The sequence below is a fragment of the Eulemur rufifrons genome, chromosome 20 (assembly GCF_041146395.1).
Source record: "Eulemur rufifrons isolate Redbay chromosome 20, OSU_ERuf_1, whole genome shotgun sequence".
Classification (NCBI taxonomy): Eukaryota; Metazoa; Chordata; class Mammalia; order Primates; family Lemuridae; genus Eulemur; species Eulemur rufifrons.
Genome location: NC_091002.1, coordinates 21,974,377 through 21,995,800, shown reverse-complemented (window position 1 = coordinate 21,995,800; position 21,424 = coordinate 21,974,377). Strand labels below are relative to the sequence as shown.

The 21,424-nt window shown below is 53.8% G+C and overlaps 1 protein-coding gene and 1 non-coding gene across 4 annotated transcripts in view; both read left to right on the top strand.

Annotated features, from left to right (window-relative positions):
* Nucleotides 1-227: 227 nt before the first annotated feature.
* On the top strand, nt 228-334 carry LOC138401269 (U6 spliceosomal RNA). The gene has a single exon (XR_011236433.1). It is a non-coding gene; the product is annotated as a U6 spliceosomal RNA (small nuclear RNA).
* Nucleotides 335-4,412: 4,078 nt separating this feature from the next.
* The window catches only part of DLGAP4 (DLG associated protein 4), an 81,635-nt gene continuing 64,623 nt past the window's right edge, over nt 4,413-21,424 (top strand). For 2 of the 3 annotated variants that reach the window (XM_069495927.1, XM_069495928.1), the window contains exons 1-5: nt 4,413-5,411; nt 8,141-8,382; nt 10,452-10,566; nt 13,233-13,283; nt 15,547-15,787. In XM_069495927.1, coding sequence (XP_069352028.1) covers nt 4,413-5,411; nt 8,141-8,382; nt 10,452-10,566; nt 13,233-13,283; nt 15,547-15,787 — 1,648 coding nt within the window. The remainder of the gene's footprint in view (nt 5,412-8,140; nt 8,383-10,451; nt 10,567-13,232; nt 13,284-15,546; nt 15,788-21,424) is intronic. The other variant, XM_069495929.1, reaches the window with a different exon arrangement.

Genomic DNA, 21,424 nt, shown 5'->3' with positions numbered 1-21,424 from the left:
ATCGGGAGGCATGAGAGCACACCCATCTCTTTTTCATTCATTTGCCCCCCAAACAGGACTGGCTCCTGCCCTCAGGAAGGTTACGGAGACATGGACTCACTTTCTTTGTGGCATTAACAGGCCAGGCGGCGCGGGGGAAGGGAGGCCATCCGTGCTAATGAGGAAGGGCAGAGTGAGTGAGTGGCCAGTCCCGGGAAAGGAGAAAACACTATCAAAACCCTACAGGGGTGCTCGCTTCGGCAGCACATACACTAAAATTGGAATGACACAGAGAAGATTAGCATAGCCCCTGCGCAAGGATGACATGCAAATTTGCGAAGCGTTCCATATTTTTTCAATATTATCAGTGAACGTGAAAAACCTACAGGAACAGAATGGGAGAAAATATTTACAAACCATATATCTGACAAGCATTTAATATCTAGAATATGCATAAAGAACTCCTAGAACTCACCAACAAAAATGAAAAACAACCCAATTATAAAATGGGCAAAGGGCTTAAATAGACATTTTTTCATAGAAGATATACAAATGGCCAATAAGCACATGAAAAGATGCTCAACATCATTAGTCATCAGGGAAATGCAAATCAAAACCACAATGAGATGCCAGTTCACACCTACTAGGATGGCTATAATTTTAAAGAAAGGAAAATAACAAGTGCTGGCAAGGATGTGGAGAAATTGGAACCCCTATACATTGCTGGTGGGAATGTAAAATGATGCAGCTGCCGTGGAAAACAGTTTGGTGGATCCTCACAAAGTTAAACATAGAATTACCATATGATCCAGCAATTCTACTTCTGGGTATAAACCCAAAAGACCTGAAAACAGGGACTCAGGGAGATACTTGCACACCAATGTTCATAGCAGCATTATTCACAATAGCCAAAAGGTGGAAACAACCCAAGTGCCCATCAACAGATGAATGAATGGATAAACAAAGTGTGGTGTGTACATACAATGGCATATTATGCAACCAAAAAACAGGATGAAGCTGTGATACATGCTACAAAATGGATGAACTTTGAAAACATTATGCTAAGTGAAATAGGTCAGACAAATGTTGCATGAGTCCACTTATTTGGAATATCTAGAATGGGCAAATTAATAAAGATAGAAAGTAGAGTAGAAATCATCAGAGACTGAGAGAAGGGAAAGAATAAGGGGTTCTTGCTTAATGTGCAGAGTTTCTGTTTGGGGTGATGAAAAGGTTTTAGAAATAATGGTGGGGGTTGCACAACATCGTGAATGTACTTCATGACTCGTACACTTAAAAATGGTTAAAATGGCCAATTTATGTGACATAGCTTTTACCATAATAACAATAAACCCTATGGAAAAGAGGTAAATCCGTAGATACAGAAAGTCGATCGATGATTGTCAGAGGCTGGGACGAGGAGGAAACAGAGAGTGACGGCTGACTGGGTACAGGTTTTCTTTGGGGATTACGAAATGTTTTGTAACGAGATGGAGGGAGTGGTTACACAGCATTGTGAATGTAATTAATGTCACTGAATTGTATGCTTTAAAATGGCTAATTTTATGTTGTGTAAATTTCTCCTCAATTAAAAAAAAGGTGGGGGGGGGTGCAGAACCTGTGGAGAGAGAAAATCTACGAGATGCTGCCAAAAAGGTACTCAGGGGAAAATGTATAGCCTTTCTGTGACACATTTACTAGAATATAAAGAAGTCAGAAGATAAGTGAACTAAACTTCCAACTCAAAAAGGTAGAAAAAGTATTATCATTAAGTGTGCTGGGCCCAGCTTTAGCAGGGAGAGATGGATGGACGAGGTACCTTCCAGGAGGTGGTCTGAACCTCTAGAACTGCACTGTCCAACGTGGTAGCCACTTGCCACATGTGCTGTTTAAATTTAAATTAATTAAACTTAAATAAATTAAAAATTCCGTTTCTCAGTTGCACTAGCTGCATGTCAGGTGCTCTGTGGCGACATGTGCCTGGTGGTTACCATATGGGACAGCGCACATCCAGGGGATGATGGACAACGAACCAACAAACGAGTAAGCATGCAAGAGTTTCCAAGAGCAATGAGGGGTGTGAAAAAAGTGCAGCAGGGTGACAAGCTCGGAGTCAGCAATGGGGACGAGGCTGGGAAAGCTGGCAGAAGCTAGACCTTGCTGGACATCACCTCGTACCGTCCCATCCTCCCCGCCCTCTGCCCTTAGCTGGCGGGCGCACCCCCCACACCGTCCCCTTTCTTTGCAGACCCTCTAGTTTAGGATGGCCAGGGCCTGGGGCTTGCACTTATAGTCAAGAGAACTGGGTTCCAGGCCTGGCTCTGTGTGGCCTTGCTATGTGGCTTTGTGGTGTCTGTGCCCCAGGCTGACACTCTTTGTCTCACAGGAGGCCGTGTGGCTGGAGCTTCTTGCAGGTCTAGAGGTCAGAGTCTAAAATGGGTTGCAGGGCCATGTTCCTTCTGGAGGCTCTGGGGGAGAAGTTGTCTCCTCGAGGTTTTCTGCATGCCATGGCTCGTGACCCTATGTCACTCTGACCTCTGCTTCCGTTGTCACCACATCTCTGACTCTGAGCTTCATGCCTCTTTTTTTTTTTTTTTCTGAGACAGAGTCTTGCTCTGTCACTCCAGGTAGAGTGCAGTGGCATCATCACAGCTCACTGCAACCTCAAACTCCTCGGCTCAAGTGATCCTCCTCCCTCAGCCTCCCAAGTAGCTGGGACTACAGGCACATGCCATGATGCCTGGCTAATGTAGAGACGGGGTCTCACTTTGGTTCAAGCTGGTCTTGACCTCCTGACCTCAAGTGATCCTCCTGCCTCAGCCTCCCAGAGTGCTAGGATTACAGGCATGAGCCACCGCACCTGGCCATCTTGCCTCCTTCTTATGAGGCCCCATGTGATTAGGTCGTGCCTCACAGATAATCTGTGATAGTCTCTCCATCTCAAGATCTTTAACTTAATGACATTTGCAGAGTTCCTTTTGACAAGGTCATGGGCATATTTGGGGGCCATTATTCTGCCTTCCAGGCTTGGACTCAGCTATAGATCATGTGCTCTGACATGGCCCAGCCCCTCTAAGAGCTGTCCTACACCCTTGTCCTCACTTGCCCTGCTCCAGCCACACTGAGTCCTTGCTAATCTTTAGCACACCAGGCATAGGCCAGACCAAGCCATGGGACTCCCCGAGCAGGGATCATGGAGTCCAGAGCTTAGGAACCTTGCTGACCTCTCCTCTGCCCCATGGTAGACAGGAAGGTTGAGGCCCAGAAAAGGGAAGAGACTTGCCTGAGTTTGGGACTAGTATTTCCAGGATGCAAGACCCTGGGAATCAGTTAGTCCAACCGCTCCCATTTTATAGAAGAGGAAACTGAGGCACAGCAGTCCACCTAAATGCTATCCCCTTGTGAGGCCTTGCCCTGCCCACCTAGCCCTGAGGATGTGCCCTGACTGTCTGAGAACTCTGCTCCGGGCCACCATTGCTGTATCCTGATTGGCCTGGTTGGCCTCTTTGGTGTCTGCATGTCCCAGCACCTAGGCCAGAGGTCACACTCGGTAGACATTTGGTGAAGGACAGAGCGGGTTTTTACAGGAGGTTTATATTTGATGTAAGGATTCCTCTGCTAAAAAAAAAAAAAAAGTTGGACAGTACTGTCCTCAGACCTGGGTAAGATGGGCCCCTGTCCTGGGTCCTATGCTTTAGAGGCCTCTCTGGTTCTCTAAAAGGCCATGTTCTTCTCCACAAGGCAAGGAGGATTCAGGAGCCCAGGGGACATGGCCCCCCAGAAGCCTGCATCCCCCTGTAGACCACCCTCTGTCCTGAGGACCCTGGGATTCCCTGCCCAAATGACCCCAAGCCTGCTTCCAGGGCTGGCACGGGATCCTCCCATGGGAGACAGACACTGCCCGTGGGACCATCCCAAAGCCCCAGAGATGGCTGTTTGGGGGGCATGTGGACAGAGCCTGGGTGTGGCCCGAGGTGCTCTCGTGTGTGGCTCGTGACGGTGACAGACAGGGTCAGGGATGGAAAGAGAACGAAAGGTGGGCAGCTCCCCTGCCCCCATGTTCCACCGTGGAATTCAGAAGACACCAAGAACTCTGGAGTTCAAACCTGGCTTTCCAGGTTATTGTGAGAAACAGTCATCAAGCTAGGAGAGTAGCACGCATTTTGTTTGTCCAACAGTTGGCTAGCTGTGTTGTAACTTTTATTTACACATAAAGTCCGTGGGCCTCCACTCATACTCCTCAGCCCCACAGCACGAAGGACAGACTCGCCACCTTCAGAGACGCCTCCAGCCCTGAGGGCTGGCCTTCCCGCACCGTCTCCTCCAATCCAGCTGACGCTTCTCTGTCTTCTCTCCCCAGGGTAGCTGCCGCCCGGGACAGGCCGCCCGGGCGCCCCACTAGGGCAACGGCCCCTGCCCCTCGGGCCGGGATCATGAAAGGCCTCGGTGACAGCCGCCCCCGCCACCTCTCCGACAGCCTAGACCCACCCCATGAGCCCCTGTTCGCAGGGCCTGACCGCAACCCCTACCTGCTGTCGCCCACAGAGGCCTTCGCCCGTGAGGCCCGCTTCCCCGGGCAGAGTGCTCTGCCGGGGGACGGCCTGTTCCCACTCAACAACCAGCTGCCGCCGCCCAGCAGCACCTTCCCCCGCATCCACTACAATTCCCACTTCGAGGTGCCAGAGGAGAGCCCCTTCCCCAGCCATGCCCAGGCCACCAAGATCAACCGGCTGCCCGCCAACCTCCTGGACCAGTTTGAGAAGCAGCTGCCCATCCACCGCGATGGCTTCAGCACCCTCCAGTTCCCCCGTGGTGAGGCCAAGGCCCGTGGCGAGAGCCCCGGCCGCATCCGCCACCTGGTCCACTCAGTCCAGCGGCTCTTCTTCACCAAGGCACCCTCACTGGAGGGCACAGCGGGCAAGATGGGTGGCAATGGCAGCAAGAAAGGTGGCATGGAGGACGGCAAGGGCCGGAGGGCTAAAAGCAAGGAGCGGGCCAAGGCTGGGGAGCCCAAACGGCGCAGCCGCTCCAACATCTCAGGCTGGTGGAGCTCTGATGACAACTTGGACGGCGAGACTGGCGCCTTCCGTAGCAGTGGCCCAGCCTCTGGGCTGATGACACTAGGCCGCCAGGCAGAACGCAGCCAGCCACGCTACTTCATGCACGCCTACAACACCATCAGCGGGCACATGCTCAAAGCCACCAAGAACAACACCACTGAGCTGACTGCCCCACCACCCCCTCCTGCACCCCCGGCCACCTGCCCCAGCCTTGGGGTGGGCACTGACACCAACTATGTCAAGCGGGGCTCCTGGTCCACTCTGACCCTCAGCCACGCCCATGAGGTCTGCCAGAAGACCTCAGCCACCTTGGATAAGAGCCTGCTAAAGTCCAAATCCTGCCACCAGGGTCTAGCCTACCATTACCTGCAGGTGAGTCTCTGCCAGGGTCCAGGGTGGGGTGAAGGCTGTGGGGGTGGCACAGGTTTTGAGCCATACCACAGATTCACTTGGGAAGTCACTTCATCCTGGGCCTCTGTTGCTCAGCTATGAAAGGGGTGGCCAGTAGCACCTGCTATTATGGGGGTTCCTGCCACTGGTCATGCTCTCAGCAGTTATTGATTAGGGCCCTTCTGAGCCCAGCCCTCAGTAGGGACTAAAATATGTCCCTGCCCTCTAGAAGACAAATCTGGAAGCTGTGCCATCCCACCCCCCTCACAGGACCAAGTACATGACATTCTAATTGCCATCCTCCTGCCAGCACCCCTGTCAGACTGGTGGCTCCTTGAGGACAGGGACCACATCTGATGCAGCCATGTGTCCCAAGGCCCAGGCCAGTGTCTGGCATGGAGGAAGTGCTCAGGAAATGTGAGAGAGGGAGGGGTCGATGGGCAGATGGACAAGGAAGTGAACAGAGCTAGAAATAACAAGACACGGTCCCCATGATGAGGATGCTGGGCAGAGCGTGAGGGGTCAGCACGAGGGCTGCCGGAGCCCGGGAGGCCCTGGCCTGGGTGGGTGGATCAGCCGCCTCCTTGCACGTGCTAGCGCTGATTGAGGCACGTATTATGCACCAAGGCCACACGGCTTGAAGGTGGCAGAAGGCTAAGACATCTCTGTGGCTGCACATCCTGAGGAGTCTCGGGGCAGGGCAAGTGGCTGTGACCTGGACGGCTCCTGGGCGAGAGCCCAGGCTGTGGGTGGGAATCACGGGAAGCAGATTTCAGGCGGAAGGGGCCACTTCTGTGGCCAGTGAGTGCTTCGGCCCGGGGCATGTGAGTGCAGGCCGGGCTGTCCCTGGGAGCCTCATTAGATGCATTTTACACCAGATGAACTTCCCAGTCTGACAAAGCCCTGAGCTCTGATCATTCCATGTAAAATTCCGGAGGCTATAGAGAGAAAGGCTATTTTTTTTTTTTCAAGAGGAGGAGATTGAAATCTAGGAAGCATTTTATATATTGAGGGCTTTTGTTGCTCTCAGTCTGCTTCCTTACTTTAGAAACATTAGAAAAGGTGATGTGTGACTTGGCTCCATCTCAGAATCCTATAGTGTGGTCTGATCATGTAAAGATGCCTCAGAAACACCATGAGCGGGTGGCCCTGCAGGCCCTGGGGTTCGTGCTGCCTGCTTGGGTGCAGAAGGTGAGTGGGTGTGGCCAGCAACAGGTTCTGAGCAGGGATGTGCAAGGCCACGTTCCCAGTGGACAGTGGGGGTGGTGGGGATTGACTAGCAGGTGGTTTGGGGGATAGAATGCACAGCCCTAGAGACTGACTGCGCAGTCAGCTGGGGGGAGTTATTGGAAGGCTGGTGGGGGTGGCAGGTGGGGTGGGCATCTGGACAGGACCCTCCCTTTACAGAAAGTTGGCTGCTGCCATTGAGGGCACAGAGAAGGGTACCTGTGAGGCTGTGATCATTGAATGTGCATTTGTGTATGTGATGGAGAGTTCGTGGGCATCATGGGGAATTGTGCAGCCCGGGGGAGGGTGTACACTCTCTGTGTGTTGAGGTGGGGACACCAAGAGGTGGCCATATGTGGAGATGTGTGTCCACAGTGCTGCAGTTGCTGGTGTGAATGTCAGGAGGATGTGTAGCAGTGAGGTGCGTGTGCTCTGTATGCACGTGGTGCACATGTTGAGGGGTTGGCCATGATGAATGGCCACTGGTGTGTGTCCTTGGTGAGGAGTGTGCTGCACTGGGGGTACCTGCTGAGGGGTGTGGAGGGGAAGTGTATGCCTGCTCTGTACATGTTAAGATATGTGCAGGTGGCGAGGGTGTTCACTTTGCACGAGCCGGGGCGCATGTAAGTGCTGAGACGTGTTAATTCCTCACAGTGCCCATGCACTGTGTTTACTTAGCACTGTGGACTAAGGCGCTGAGGAGTGTAGGCTATGCCCTGCCCTGGAGCAGCCAGCACAGCCTGGCCTCAGAAGGGCGGGGAGGTCCCCTTGGTTGGTTACTGCTGCCATAACCACTGGGGACTGGGGGCCACAGCTGCGACCTCACCTGCCTTTATTACAGCCTCATTCCACAGATAGAGTCCCTGAGGTTCAGATAGGAAAACTAACCCCTTTTCCAGCTCACCACATGGCTACCCCACTGGGCAAGCCCCTCTGCTCTCTGTACCTCAGTTTCCCCACCTGTGGTACAAAGAATGTTGATTGACTCTGGGATGCCACCCCCATGCCAATGTGCCAGGGTCCTCTGACCCCCATCCTAGGGTCAAGATCTGGTTCCGGGTCTGGGGCCCTCTCTCAGCAAGTGGCTTCCCTCTCTCAGGCGTGGTGTCCTCATCTGAGCAGGGGGGCCATATGCCATTCCCTGAGACAGCACCAGTGAAGTGATGGGAACACCGTGGGGCTCAGTAAAGGCGGCTGCAGTGGAGGCCACTGTGACCACAGGGCCTAGGGCAAACCCAGCCTGGTATCCTTGGAGAAATGTGAGGCTGGAGAGGGGCAGGGACTAGCTTAAGGCCACTCAGTGAAGCTGTGGCAGAGCGGGCTCTGGAACCCTGGTAATCCTCCCAGCCCAGGGCAGGAAACCCAGCACATGAGGCCAAACTCTCCGAGCTGGGGAGCAAGGAAGCTTCAGGACCCCAAGCTGGGAGTCCTCGTCCTCAGTGCATTTTCCAGGTGGCCCTGCTGAGTCCTGTCCCCATCCCCAGGTGCCTGGCGGCGGCGGCGAGTGGAGCACTGCGCTGCTGTCCCCGCGTGAGACGGATGCCTCGGCCGAGGGGCCCATCCCGTGCCGGCGCATGCGCAGCGGTAGCTACATCAAGGCCATGGGTGACGAGGACAGCGACGAGTCCGGCGGCAGCCCCAAGCCTTCACCCAAGACCGCGGCGCGGCGCCAGAGCTACCTGAGGGCCACGCAGCAGTCGCTGGGAGAGCAGAGCAACCCGCGCAGGTGAGCGCGCGGCCCCGCCCCCTAGAGCCCTGCCCACTGGCAAGCCCTGCCCACTTGTGAGTCTTGCCCCCTGAGAGGGCCACGCCCTTAAGCGAGCCCCGCCCCGTGAGAGCCCCGCCCACAGACTATCCCCGTGAGCCCCGCCCTTCGGGTGAGCCCCGCCCACCGTGAGCCCTTCCCTGGAAAGCCTTGCAGTAAGTACCAGCCCCGCTCTCAGGCAAGACTTGCCCGCTAGGTGAGCCGCTTACAGCTGTGTCCCATCCCTGGGAGCCTTGCCTTCCATTCGGCCGCCCCGGGAGAGCCCAGCCCACAGATGAATCCCGGCCCTCAGCCTCAGATGCAGGTGAAGTCTCTCCTATAATGATCCAGGCTCCCTAGGGGAACCCGCCCTCAGGTTAGCCCTCCTCCCTGAGATCCACATCGTTAGGTTGGCCCTGTACTCTGACGAGTTGACCCCGAAGAGCCCCGCCATTTGGCGAAACACCCATGAGCCCGCCCACAGTTAAGTCCTGACCACAGGTGAGCCTCATCCTTTGGTAAGCCCCGCCCATACTGAGAACCACTCTGGGGTGATGGTCTAGGTAAACCCTGCCCACAGGAGCCGCATCCCAGGTAAGTGCCACTCCCGGAGGGGAACTGCCTCAGGGGACCTTCCTCTTCAGGTTAGGAGAACCCTGCCCTTAGGAAGCCCGTCACTGTCCCAGCACTGCCCAGGGAAGGCCAGAGCGCCCTCTGCCCTTACCCCTGTAACTAATGAGCTCCAAGATTGGGGAGGGGGCTGAGCCAAAGAGAGATAGACAGCCTTCGCCTGCTCCTCCACCCTAGCATGGAATTCCACCATTTGAGCCCCATCCCGTTGCTTTAAGACTTGGAAGAGTTAGAGGAAACAAGCTTGCTCCTAGCTCTTCAGCTACTGGGGCATGAGCCAAGGCTTCATGGAGGAGGTAGCCTGGGAAGACTGGAACAGGGGGAAGAGAGCAGGTCAGGTGACAGTGGCAGAGGCAGGAAGGGGACCATGCACTCAGAGCAGCCAGGAGTCCAATTGTCTGGGCAGAAGGCAGGGAATGGCCCCAGCTTGGAATTCGGGACACCACCAGCCAGTCCTAGGTCTGTCCCTTTCTGAGCCTCAGTTTCCCCATCTTTAAGCCTCGGTTTCCCCATCTCCCCCAGCTCAAAGGCTGACCTCAAAGGATGATCTCTAAGACCCTTTCTACTCCTGAGATTGTAGAGGAATGACCAGTAGGCAGTAAGGTGGGTGAAGTGGGCAGGACTGGGACTCAGGCCTAGAATGAGAGGGAAGCTAACAGAAGCAGCTGCTGTTAGCACGTGCCTGGCTCGCCACTGTGCCTGACCCGTGGCACTGTACTCTGCATTACTGCGTCCTCACCGCCCCAGCAGTGAGGAAACTGAGACTTAAGCAAGGAATGGGGACTTGCCCAGGGTCACTCAGTGGAGAAAGCTGGTTTCCAGTCCACGCCCATCAGTGTCAGGGGCCTGAGCTGTTGGATGCTTGGACTTTATCCCCATAACACAGGCTGGGAGAGGCCCAGGATTAATCAGGTAGATGTGAGAAAGATGGAGGAGCTGAGGCCATCAGATAAGTGGTGAGTCTTTGGGGGCCTGGTAGAAGCCACTTGGACATCCCAGGGGAACTGATGTCCCTTGGGCAGCCCTAGCCTAAGGTCAAGGCTGTGGGCTTTGACCCACCTCCTCTGTCCAACCACTGGAATGTCCCAGACTTGCAGGGAGGTGAGGAGGGGGCTGTAGAATTGGGTTGGGCTGGGCCAGCCTCCGGCTTAAAACAGTCAAATGCAAGCTTGTGCTGCCACCTCGCGGCTGCAGTGGAGATGACAGGTGAGGGCCACCTGTGCATCACAGATAGTCAAGGCCTCCGAAAGCTGGGTGTTCTCCCCTTGCTCATCGCCCCCCACACTGCCCAGGCTGGCAGTGACTTCCATTTCTCCCTCTGCTGCTGGGTGACCTTGGCCAGTCTTTTACCCTCTGGGCCTTAGTTTCTCAGACTGAACAATAGGTGGGCTGAGCCCTGTCTGCTCCCCACCCCCCACCAGGAGTCTGGACCGCCTGGATTCAGTGGACATGCTGCTGCCCTCCAAGTGTCCGAGCTGGGAAGAGGACTACACCCCTGTCAGCGACAGCCTCAATGACTCCAGCTGCATCAGCCAGGTGAGGGCGGCAGGCAGGCAGGCTGGAAGGTCAGGCTTGGGAGAGTCCTGACTCCCACTCAGGAGAAGAACAGACGCCCAGGCCCGGCCCCTGCTCCGTGGTCCCCAGATGTCTACTCTGCGCTTGTGTTTGATCTTTGTTCCTGAAGCTGCCTGTGTGTGTGTGTCTCTGCTCCATAGACCATCCTGTGGCTGGAGGGCATGGTCATGGGGCCTGACCTATGACCCTGGGGGAGGCCCACAGCACCACTGTTAACCCAGGCTGCCAGCATGCCTGTGGGCCTTGTCACCCCTATTGGGTTCAGAGCCATTAGGATAGAGAACTGGAGACCTGGGTTCGAGTCCCAGTCTTGTCACTGATGTTATGAACCCAGGACTAGTCACCTCCCCTCCTTGAGCCTCAGTCTCCTGATTTACCACAGGAGGGTTCTTGTGAGGACTAAGTGCCCAGCAAAGGGTAGCTACCTTTATGGCCATCGTCATCCTGTGTGACCTCAAGCAAGTCACTTCTGTACTCTGGACCTCTGTGTCCACCTGCCTGGTGGAAAGTTGGCCTCCAGGGCGCAGCCAGCTCTGCCTCTAACAGGGATGAGCACACTTGCTACACTTTGAATTTACATGCTACTCACTCAACCGTCAGCTCCTTGAACCCTCACAGCCACCCCCACAGGTGACCTTATTATCCATATCCCCACTTAACAGATGAGGAGACTGAGGCTCAGAGAGATGAGGTCACACAGGTAGGAGAAGGCAGAGCTGGGGAGGGACCTAGGGCTGTCCCAGACCTGGACCTCAGCCCCTGCTGTGTGCACGGTACTTTGGGGTTTGCCGAGGGAGAGCCGGCCAAGGCTTGAGGGCTCCCTGCACACTGTGGATGGGGAGATGAGGCCCAGAGAGGGCAGACACCTGCTGGTGGTCGCACAGTAGGCAGTGGGGCAGACAGGTGCAGACCCAGCCTCCTTTCTGCCTTGGCCCCACTGTGTGCAGGTCTGTGACCAGAGCTAGTAGGTCACTTAGAAGGCTTTGGGAGCCAGGGTCCAGCCCTCCAGACACCAAAGTGTCTGACCTCAGATGTGGGAAGGGGAAGAGCACCCCAGCCTACGGGACCTTCTGCCCCTGCCACCCTCATCCAGGCCCCTGCAAGTCTCACCTGAACAGCTGTCCTGGCCACTTCCAGTCTATACTCAGAGGCCAGAGGAAGCTTGTCAAAGATGTAAGTCATGTCATCCCAGCACTTTGGGAGGCCAAGGCAGGAAGATCACTTGAGGCCAGGAGTTGGAGACTGCAGTGAGCTATGATGATGCCACTGCACTCTAGCTGGGCAACAGAGCGATATGCTGTCTCCAAAACAAAACACAAAGGAGTACGTCAGATGATGCCATGCCCCTGCTCCAAACCCTCCCATGGCTCCCACCTCACCCTGAGGGAAACCCAGAGTCCTCACTAGGACCTGTGAGGCCTTGTGAGACCCAGGCCCTGCCTCCCTCTCAGACCCTATCCCTCGCCCTGCCCCAGCCACACGGGCCTCCTTTCTGTTCCCCACACGCCAGCGTGCCACCTGATTCCTGCCCCAGGCTCTCTGTGTTTGCTGCTCCCTCCACCAGGAGCTCTTCTCAAATCTTTGCACAGCTCCTTGTGTTTCAAGTATTGGCTCAAATGTCACCTCCCCAGAGAGGCCTTCCCTAGTCACTTTGTCTAAAGTAGCCCTCCCAGGCACTGTTCCCTTACTTTGCTTAACTTATCACTACCTGGAATTATGAAGGCTTGCTTATTTACTGATGTCTGCCTCCATCTTAAGACTGGGATCTCCCTGCAGTGCCCCAGCACCTGGCACAGAGCCTGGCATGGGGCAGATGTCCAGTAGGTGCTTGGGCGGTCTCTCCCTTCCCACCGTGTCCTCTCGTCTCTAAGTCTTCCTGTCTGTTCATACCTGTCTTCCTATGTTCTCTCTTTGTCCTATATCCCCTCATTCACATTTTTCTCCAACTCTCTGCAGTGTGCCTCCATCTCCATGTTTCTCTCGGTGTCCATCGGTCTCTCCAACACACCCCATATCCATCCCCCACCTGGCCCTGGCACCTGGAACACCTCTGCCTTTTGGCTCCACAAAAAGGCTTATGGAATTGGCCAGGCTGGGGACCCCAGCAGGCCTCACCACCTGCTACCCAACCCCAGCTCTCTCCAAGTCCAAGGTCCTCTGACCACCCCCCCACACCTTTACTCCCAGAGGCTTGAGTACCAAGCCACATATGCGGCCCCAAAGTCAGAGATATCCCAGCCTGGGCAAGGGAAGGCCCTGGACTCCATCCCTATTCTGTATTTCCAGGTGGGCTGGCTGCCCAGGTGAGAGGCAGCAGAAAGAGCATCCTTGGTCCCTGGGGCAAGACCAAGAGAAGGACTTATAAATCGCAGAGAAGTCCTCAGTAATGCCTAGCCCCAGAAGCAGTGAACCTCCCATGCCTGGAGGAAGCCAAGTGAGACCTCCCAGCAGCTGGGCAAGTCTAGGGAGAAGGTTAGACCAGCCAGCCTAAAGTTCTCTTCTTTTTTTTTTTTTCCTAAGTGAAAGACATCAGAAAAAGCCTCAAGTTCTCTTGCAGCTGAGCCTGAAGACCCCACCCCAGCCCCAGCCGTGGTCCTCCCATAACCCTCACCCTCTCTTTCCTGCAGATTTTTGGACAGGCCTCCCTGATCCCCCAGTTGTTTGGCCATGAGCAGCAGGTCAGTATGTGTCCTTCTCTCGCACCCCAACCCCAGAGCCCAGGGCTGGGCTGTAGGCCTGCTGTCTGAGTGGCCCCATCAGCCAGCCCGCGATGGAACAGGCACAGCGTCACCAGGAAAGCCACCTCCAGTGTGGGTGGAGTTGGGGCTTACATTGGTGTCCTGGCGCCTCCACTCCCTACCCCATCACTTCACTTCTCTGTGCCTCAGTTTCCTCTTCTCAAAAATGGGGAAGAATGAACTAGCAATGGATGGGGCAAGAACTAACCCCAGGATAATGGGAGGCATCCCCTGAAATCTTCTGGCTCCTTTTTCTCCTTCCCCAAAGCCTGGGTCAGGCCCAAGAAGACTATTTATTTGGACAGGTTGGGGGCTGGGGTTGATGGCATTAGCTTCTATGTCCCAGCCTCTAGATCCCCAGTAAGTCCTCAGTGATCCACACACCAGCAGCACTGACCAGCCGACCATTCCCCAGAGCTTGGAGCAGCTTAACCAACATTTATAAACTCCACGTAGATGCCTGTACTCATAGCTACAGATTACCAGGTGCTTACTGTCGTGGGTGCTACCCTCAGCACACGACATGAATTATCTCATTTAATCTTGACAATGGCCCTATGGAATTGGGACTATAAATAGCTCCATTTTATGGATGGATAAACCAAGGCACGGAGTGATTCAGTGACTTGCCTGCATTCTTATTGCAAGGAAGTGGTGAGCCTCTGAGCAGTCTATTTCTGGAGCTGTGCTGCTACTGTATGTTCCCAAAGCACAGCCTCATTGCCCTTGGCAGTCAAAGGGGTCTCTCAGTGGACTTCAGGTTGCAGCTTTGGAGGATAAACCCCTATCTCTTTAATACCTGCTCCCAGTGAATTTGGGGTTTGCCACGTAGCCTATATTTTAATTTATTAGCGCTATCCAATAGGAACTTTCTATGATGATGGAAATGTTCTATAATCCACACTATCCAATAAAGTAGCCCCTAGTTACATGTGGCTCTTGAGCAAGTGAAATGTGGCTAGTATGACTATGGAACTTTATTTAATTTTAATTAATTTAAACCTAAATAGCCACACATGGCTAGTGGCTGCCATATTGGATGGTGCAGATTTAGACCTTTCCATACACCCTATTTGTTTGACCTGCAGTCTCAGATGAGGACACATTTCATGTGAATGAAGGGAAACTGACCCAGAGAGGATAGCAATGGCCTGAGGTCACACAGTGGGTGGGTGGGACAGAGCTGGTCCCAGGCCCAGATCCATCTTTTCCTCCACATGGTGCTCAGTCAACGTGTGCCCCTCATCCCCTAGCCCAGGCCTCTCCCTCAGGACCTCCACCTGTGTCCGTCTTTGACCAGCTGGCTCCCCAGCTTATACTCTGTGGTCCTCAGTTACCAACATGGCCAGAGACATGGGTCAGACAGCCTTTCCAGAACCCCCAGAGAATGTGTGGATGGTGAGACCCCTCAGTGCTCACACGCCCAGCTTCAGATCTGCAGGGTCCTAAGACAGTCATCTCTAGAGAGACAATTAGGAACTATCTAGATGAAGTTGAACTAGATGCAAGATGGCAAATGGCATACATACCACCATTCTCCATACTGCCTGTGGCAGACATCACTAATCAATCCTCACTGCCACTATCCTCACTCCAGACTATTGCATCACCTTCATCTCTGGCCCCTGCCTCCATTCCAGACCCTCTCCCTAACATCCATTCTGTACACTAGGGATGGATTAATCTTCCCTAAATACACATTTGGTGTATTGGTTCTGTGCCTTCTTCACTGGGTAACCCTGGCAAGTGTCTTTTCCTCATTGGCCTTCAGTTTCTTTGCTTGTGAAATGAAGGGACTGGACCATAAGATGGTAAATATCCAACATACCTACCATTTTCCAACACTCAGTACAGACTTTACTAATTGATTATAGACCTCTTATGTGCTGAATTCAGATGTGACCTTAAAATCTGCTATCAGTCAATCAGTGTGCACATGCAGATATAATCTAGTTAATATCCTGCAATATCCCAACTTTTTCCTCATTGTAGAGATGGGAAAATTGAGGCCCAGAGAGGTGAATGGGGAGTTTCTTTCTCAAGGGCTTCATCTGCCCATCTATACCCTGAGTAAGATGGGAGGTGGGGTGGGCTGAAGCGAGGCCCCAAAACCCGTCCAGCCCTGCAGCTGAGCCCACCACCAAGCACCCCTTCCCCCAGGATGGGCAAAGCTGGCCCCCGACACCTGCCTTTGCCTGGACAGGTACGGGAGGCAGATCTGAGTGACCAGTACGAGGCGGCCTGCGAGTCGGCCTGCAGCGAAGCGGAGTCGACAGCGGCAGAGGCACTCGACTTGCCGCTGCCCAGCTACTTCCGCTCCCGCAGCCATAGCTACCTGCGCGCCATCCAGGCGGGCTGCTCGCAGGAGGAGGACAGTGTCTCCCTGCAGTCCCTCTCCCCACCACCCAGCACTGGCAGCCTCAGCAACAGTCGCACCCTTCCAAGTGAGTACTATCATGGGGGAGGGTTTGTTTTCTTTGCAAGGGGACCCTAGGGACCATGCCTGGTGGGCAGCCCCTGGGGATGGTTGGGAGCAAAAGCAGGAGGTCTTGGGGCTGAACTTCTGAGCAATTGCTGAACTGGAGCTCAAATGGGGGTCGCAGAGGCAGATGCCACCCTGGTGGGGGGCGGGAGGTGTTGGAGGGGGCTGGAGCTTGCGGGACTCTTGGTTGCTCCCTGGCTTAGAGCAGCCACCTGCCTGTAGTCAGGGCTTACTGAAGCCCCACCTACCTGTTGGGATTAGTTTGGTAGGCACACCTGTGGGGGGGAACCTACAGAGAAGCAGAGCCTACAGTGAGAGGGTGGGGTCTGCGGTGAGCCTTCTCAAAGGGATGCGCTTGCGGTTCCTCTCATCCTCACAATCAGTAAATACCTTCTCGATTCTTGTTCTGAATCATCTGAAGATAACCCATGTGTGATCAGAGAAAAAAGGGGGACGCTGTGTGACTGAGCAAGCCAGGAAATAATAGAAAATCAAGACCAAGGAAAAACAGCACAATTTCTGATACAGTGGGGAGAGTTTTGAGCTTGCTGTGGCTGGCCAGTGCTCCTCTCCGAGCCTCAGTTTCCCCATCTACAAATTGAGGGGATAAGCCAGACCCTGGGTCTGGCTGTTATTACTGGTTCTCAGACTTGACTTTGAGCATCTTGAAATTCAAAAGCAATCGGGGTTGGATTGTTGTAGAGAGACAGCTGCTTCAGGTGTTCCACTAGTGTTTGATGTAAATAAATGAACTTGAATCCCATAGATATTCTATACACAGGTAACCAACTTATTGACTGAATGAACTGGTGTTTGCAGGGGGCAGAGCCAGAGAAAACTGTCTCACTGCTGCTTTCCACAGTCTCACTGGTCACCCTGCCCTGCCCTTGGGTGATATCTGGGGCAGATCCCTGAGCTTTTCCAGCCACTTTTTGAACTTAAGGAACAGTTTCAGATATTAAGAGTCCAGTCTGGTCTAATTTCAGAATTTCAGTCCCTTCCATCTCAAATGTCATGCACCTGCAGCTAGGGCTTGACTCGGGCTGGGCAGGCCGCAGGTGGGGAGGGTGTGGTGGTGAGTGTCTTCTCTGTTCCTCGCTCACCAGTGACTGTCTCTGGTTCCTCCAGGTGGGAAGGGAAGGTGGCTGAGCAGGTGTTGTCTGGTATCAGGGCTCTGACTTTCTGCCCCGCTGCAGGGTCCTCCTAGCGCCTTCTTTCCTGGCGTGGGCAAGCCTGGTTCACCCACCACTGCTCATTCTCTCTCAGTGGCTCCATCTGGTGGGGCCTTCCTCCCCACTCAGCCTCTTCTTGCTGGGGGCCCTGGCCCTGCTAGCCAGGCATCTTGGGTAGAATCCTCCGAAGACCACTCCAGCCCCACTTTCTCCCTCAGTGACCACTTAACCCATTTGAAAATGAGGGCCTTTGCCTTGTGGAACTCTCAGAGTATGGACTGGTCTGCTAAGCCTTCCTTCCAGACCTGCTGTCACAGGTAGCCCTGCCAGCCTCTCCACTTTAGAGGTCTCTGAGCAGGAGTTGAGACCAAGGTTCTGTGGCCTCCATGTCTGGGGGAGCCCTACCAGGCTCTCCCAGGTACTCCGCCACAGTCCCACAGGAGCCTTGGGTAGAGGTTCATATTCCCCATGTCCTTTGGCCCATGAGAAGTTCTCTAAGCATGAGGCCTGAAGGGACAGATAGCACCACTAGCAATTCTCTTCAGGTAAACCCACACTGACCAGTTTCCCCAACCCCAGTCACTCATGAATGGACTACACAAGATACGGGATGGGCTACTTATCCCAGAACTGCTTTGGTCCCTGTGAGGTCAGCTCTTGCTACCATAATGCTGCATAAGAAACAACACAAAATCAGTGTTGTACAACAATTGACATTTATTTCTTGCTCCCAAGTTTGTCAGCTAGGACAGCTCTGCTCCACATGTCTCCCATCCTCCTCCTGGGACCAGAGGATACTCTAGAATCAGTAGCTTAGCCAGGGAATGTTCTTCCCATAGCAGTGGCAGAAGTACAAGAGGGCAAACCTCACTATACAAGCACATTTCAAATCTCTCTTTGTGTCACATCTACTAACATTTGGTTGGTCAAAGCAGGTTACATGAGTCCAAAGCCAAGGTCCAGTGAAATACATTTCACCTTCTTGTGGGAGAAATTGAGGTTACATAGCAAAAGGCATGACTACAGGGAGGGACTGAGAATTCAGGCAGATAATTCAATCAATCACAGCACCCCAACACATCCTGTATGGACCACCCAGCATTTGGCTTTACATGTAGGGACGTGAGGGCTCCAGTTATTCTCAGTTTGGGGGCTTTAGCCCAAACCCAGATAAAGATTATGTCACAATAGCTCACACCTACCCAGAAATGTGTGCACATATTCACCTACTTATACACATGTATAAAGTCTTGTACTCCTAGACCTACATATAATATGAAAACAGATGTAAAAACACTATACTGATATTCTCATATGTATACACATATGTCTAATATTGACATACACCTGCGTATACACTCACATACATGTGTGTCTTGCCTGTGGGGAAATCATGCCTCTTGAAGATTGTGGCTACCACAAAATTTACCCTCCCAAGTTTCCCAGGTCAGCCCGCCCTCCAGGCCACCACAGTGACCACGACATACTTGCTTCTCTTTCCTCTACCCTCTGATCCCTCATACTCAGCAGGTAAACTCACCTACCTCACAGGGAAATCCAAAGCCACCAGATTTTCAAGTCTGTGGCCAGAGCTATAGCTGGTCCATATGGTACTTTTGTGTTGAATTAAGAAAGGGCGCTCCTCCTTAAGACGCTTAACTACCATCTGTTGAAAAGCTATCAGCTGGGCACAGTGGCTCACGCCTGTAATCACAGCACTTTGGGAGGCCAAGGAGGGAGGATCACTTGAGGCCAGGAGTTTGAGACCAGCCTGGGCAATAGCAAGACCCTGTCTTTACAAAAAATTAAAAAAAAAAAAAAAAAAAAATTAGCTGTGCGTGGTGGCACGTGCCTGTAGTTCTCCAGAGGCTAAAGCAGGAGGACTGCATGAGCCCAGGAGTTGGAGGCTGTAGTGAGCTGTGATCGTGCCACTGCACTCTAATCTGGGCAACAAAGGGAGACCCTGTCTCAAAACAAACAAAAAAACTATTGAAATGTACAGTTTCTATTAGAATAAGGTCCCTTATTTCCATCTGCCAGAAATTTGTCATAATAATTATAAATAATTGAATAATATCTATGTTGTAAATGGCACCCCCCCTTATGTGTGCTATCCTTACCAGTGTAAAACTTGTACAGCCATACATGACAAGCCTGTGCGTGATCACCTCCCCCGCAGACACACACAGGCACATCCTTGCTCAGCCACTGTCTCCCTGCAAGGGTCACCCCTGCCCAAAAGGCACCCCTCCTCCTCAGTATGTCTCAAGGAGTGAGCCGTCAGACCCACCCGCCCAGGGCTGAGGGGCATGAAAGCTCTTTGTCCCTCTCACGTGGGCACAGATGCACTCAGGCGGGTGGGGTGGGTGTGGGTGAGGGGCAGTTATTGAGACAGAGCCTGGCAGGAGCCAGACCCTCTTGAGTGGCCATGGGCAGGGCGCAGAGCTGCCCACCCACCCACCCATTTGGGTCTGGCCAGCTTCCCAGCTGCCAATGCTGCTACTGCCACCCCCTGTCCCTCCCCCTGTCTGACCCAGATTCCACATTCCACAAATAGCTCTGGCAGGTGACTGGCAGGCGGGGGCAGCTCCAGCTGGGATGGTGGAAGAAGCAGCAGCTTGGCTGTCTATGCGTGCCCCTCCCAGCCAAAGGACCTACCTGGGAGGGAGCGCAGGGGTGCCCTGATCCTGCCTCTCCCTTCTCTACACCTCTGAGAAAGAGGGGAAGAAAGAACATAGCAAAGCCTCCCTCCTTCTCCCTTCTCTTACTGTGCCCATCGCCTCCCTTTCTTCCAGCCTCCCCTCCCCCTCCTCTCCTTCCCTCTCCCCCCACCATCTTTGCCTTCCGTCTGTCTCCCTCAGTCCTCTGTTTCTCTTCCCACCCTCTCTGCCTGCCTTCCCTCTCAGTTTCTGGCCCTCCCCCCTCCCCATCTTCCCTTTCTGTGTCTCTCCCACTCCCTCTGAATCACAGGAGAGACCGTGACATCACCCCGGGGCCTCAGCAAGCACGGGGTGTGAGCTGCAGGGTGCACCCCCAACTCCTGCCAACTCTCGCACCTGCACATGTGCACACATGTGCAGGCACACGCACCCGCTCAGACACTTGGGGTCATTCCCTGGCAGTGCTTCAGGCTCCAGGCTGAGCTGGGATAGGTTCTAGGCCTGGGGAACACCCTTGCTCCTTGCTCAGGGACCCTGAGTTCTAGTTTCAGTTCTGCTGTGTCACTCTGAGTGGGTACCTGCTCCTTCCTGGGCCTCAAATTCTCCATCTGTGTGGTGAAGCTTGGGTTTGGGGGGCCCCAGGCGCCTCCCATCTGTGCCCATCTAGTCAGCAGCTGTTCTGCCCTCCCTTCTCTGTCCCCTCTCTTCCAACCCCCAGCACTCTCCTAGTTTCTTCTCTGATTCACCTCCCACGTATACACAGGAAGGGAGGCTGACAAAATTCCAGTAAGCAGTCAACCCTCCAGTCAACCTCACACCCTGAGCCTACTCCCAGGCTCCCCAGTCTCTGGTAATTCCATTGCAGGCTCCTGTCAGCTCAGCCTATCCAGTCCCCACAGAGCCAGGGCTAAGAGGAACCTCAAAGACCATCATGTCCAGAGATCGCAAATAGACTTCAATTTATGTGTCATCTCTGATCCCTGGAGCTCAGGACTGAGATTGAGTTAAGCAGAGAAGTGTGCCACCATCAATTAGCAATGTCTGCTGTGGCCAGGAGAGTTACACACATCTGCCATTCCTGATTTAACCCAGTTACCCCAACACACACACACACACACACACACACACGTGTGCGTGAGATATTTCACAAAGAAACTTCAGCCTAGAGAAGATGAGTGTCAAGGTCACCCTGTTAGTAGGTCAGGGAGCTATTTCCCACCTGGGCTGCCTGGCTTCAAAGCCTTGAGTTCTCCATTGTCCTCTGTGTGTGGGAGCCATCCAAGGTCCTGGTAAAGAGGTACAGTATGTTACAGGAGTTTCAGGGAGAATAATCTAGCAACATGGGCAGGATGCATTAGAGGCTGGGAGGCCACTCACAGGCTGGTGCAGTGGTCCAGGCAAGGGACAGTGAGGTCTGAGCAGGAGCCATGGGGTCCAGGAGTGATGGGAGGATCCAGGAGGCCTTTTCAGAATGAGTGATGAGGAGCCAAAATTTCCTATTGCTGAAATGGGCACCTCTTTGCAGAGGACACTGGCAGAAGACAAGCTTCCTCTCTGGCCTCCACCAAGCCCCTGGACTAGGACATTCTGGTTAATTGAGTGCCTACTGTGTGCAGAGTACATGGATCATCTCCCAATCCTGTTTTTAGGCAGACCCACTGAGCCTTCTGGGGGAAGTAGTAACCAGGACTGAAGACTGGTAGACAGGCCTCCAACGCCAGGATTGAGACTCTTGGACAAGACAGAAACATTCCTTATGCTTTCAGA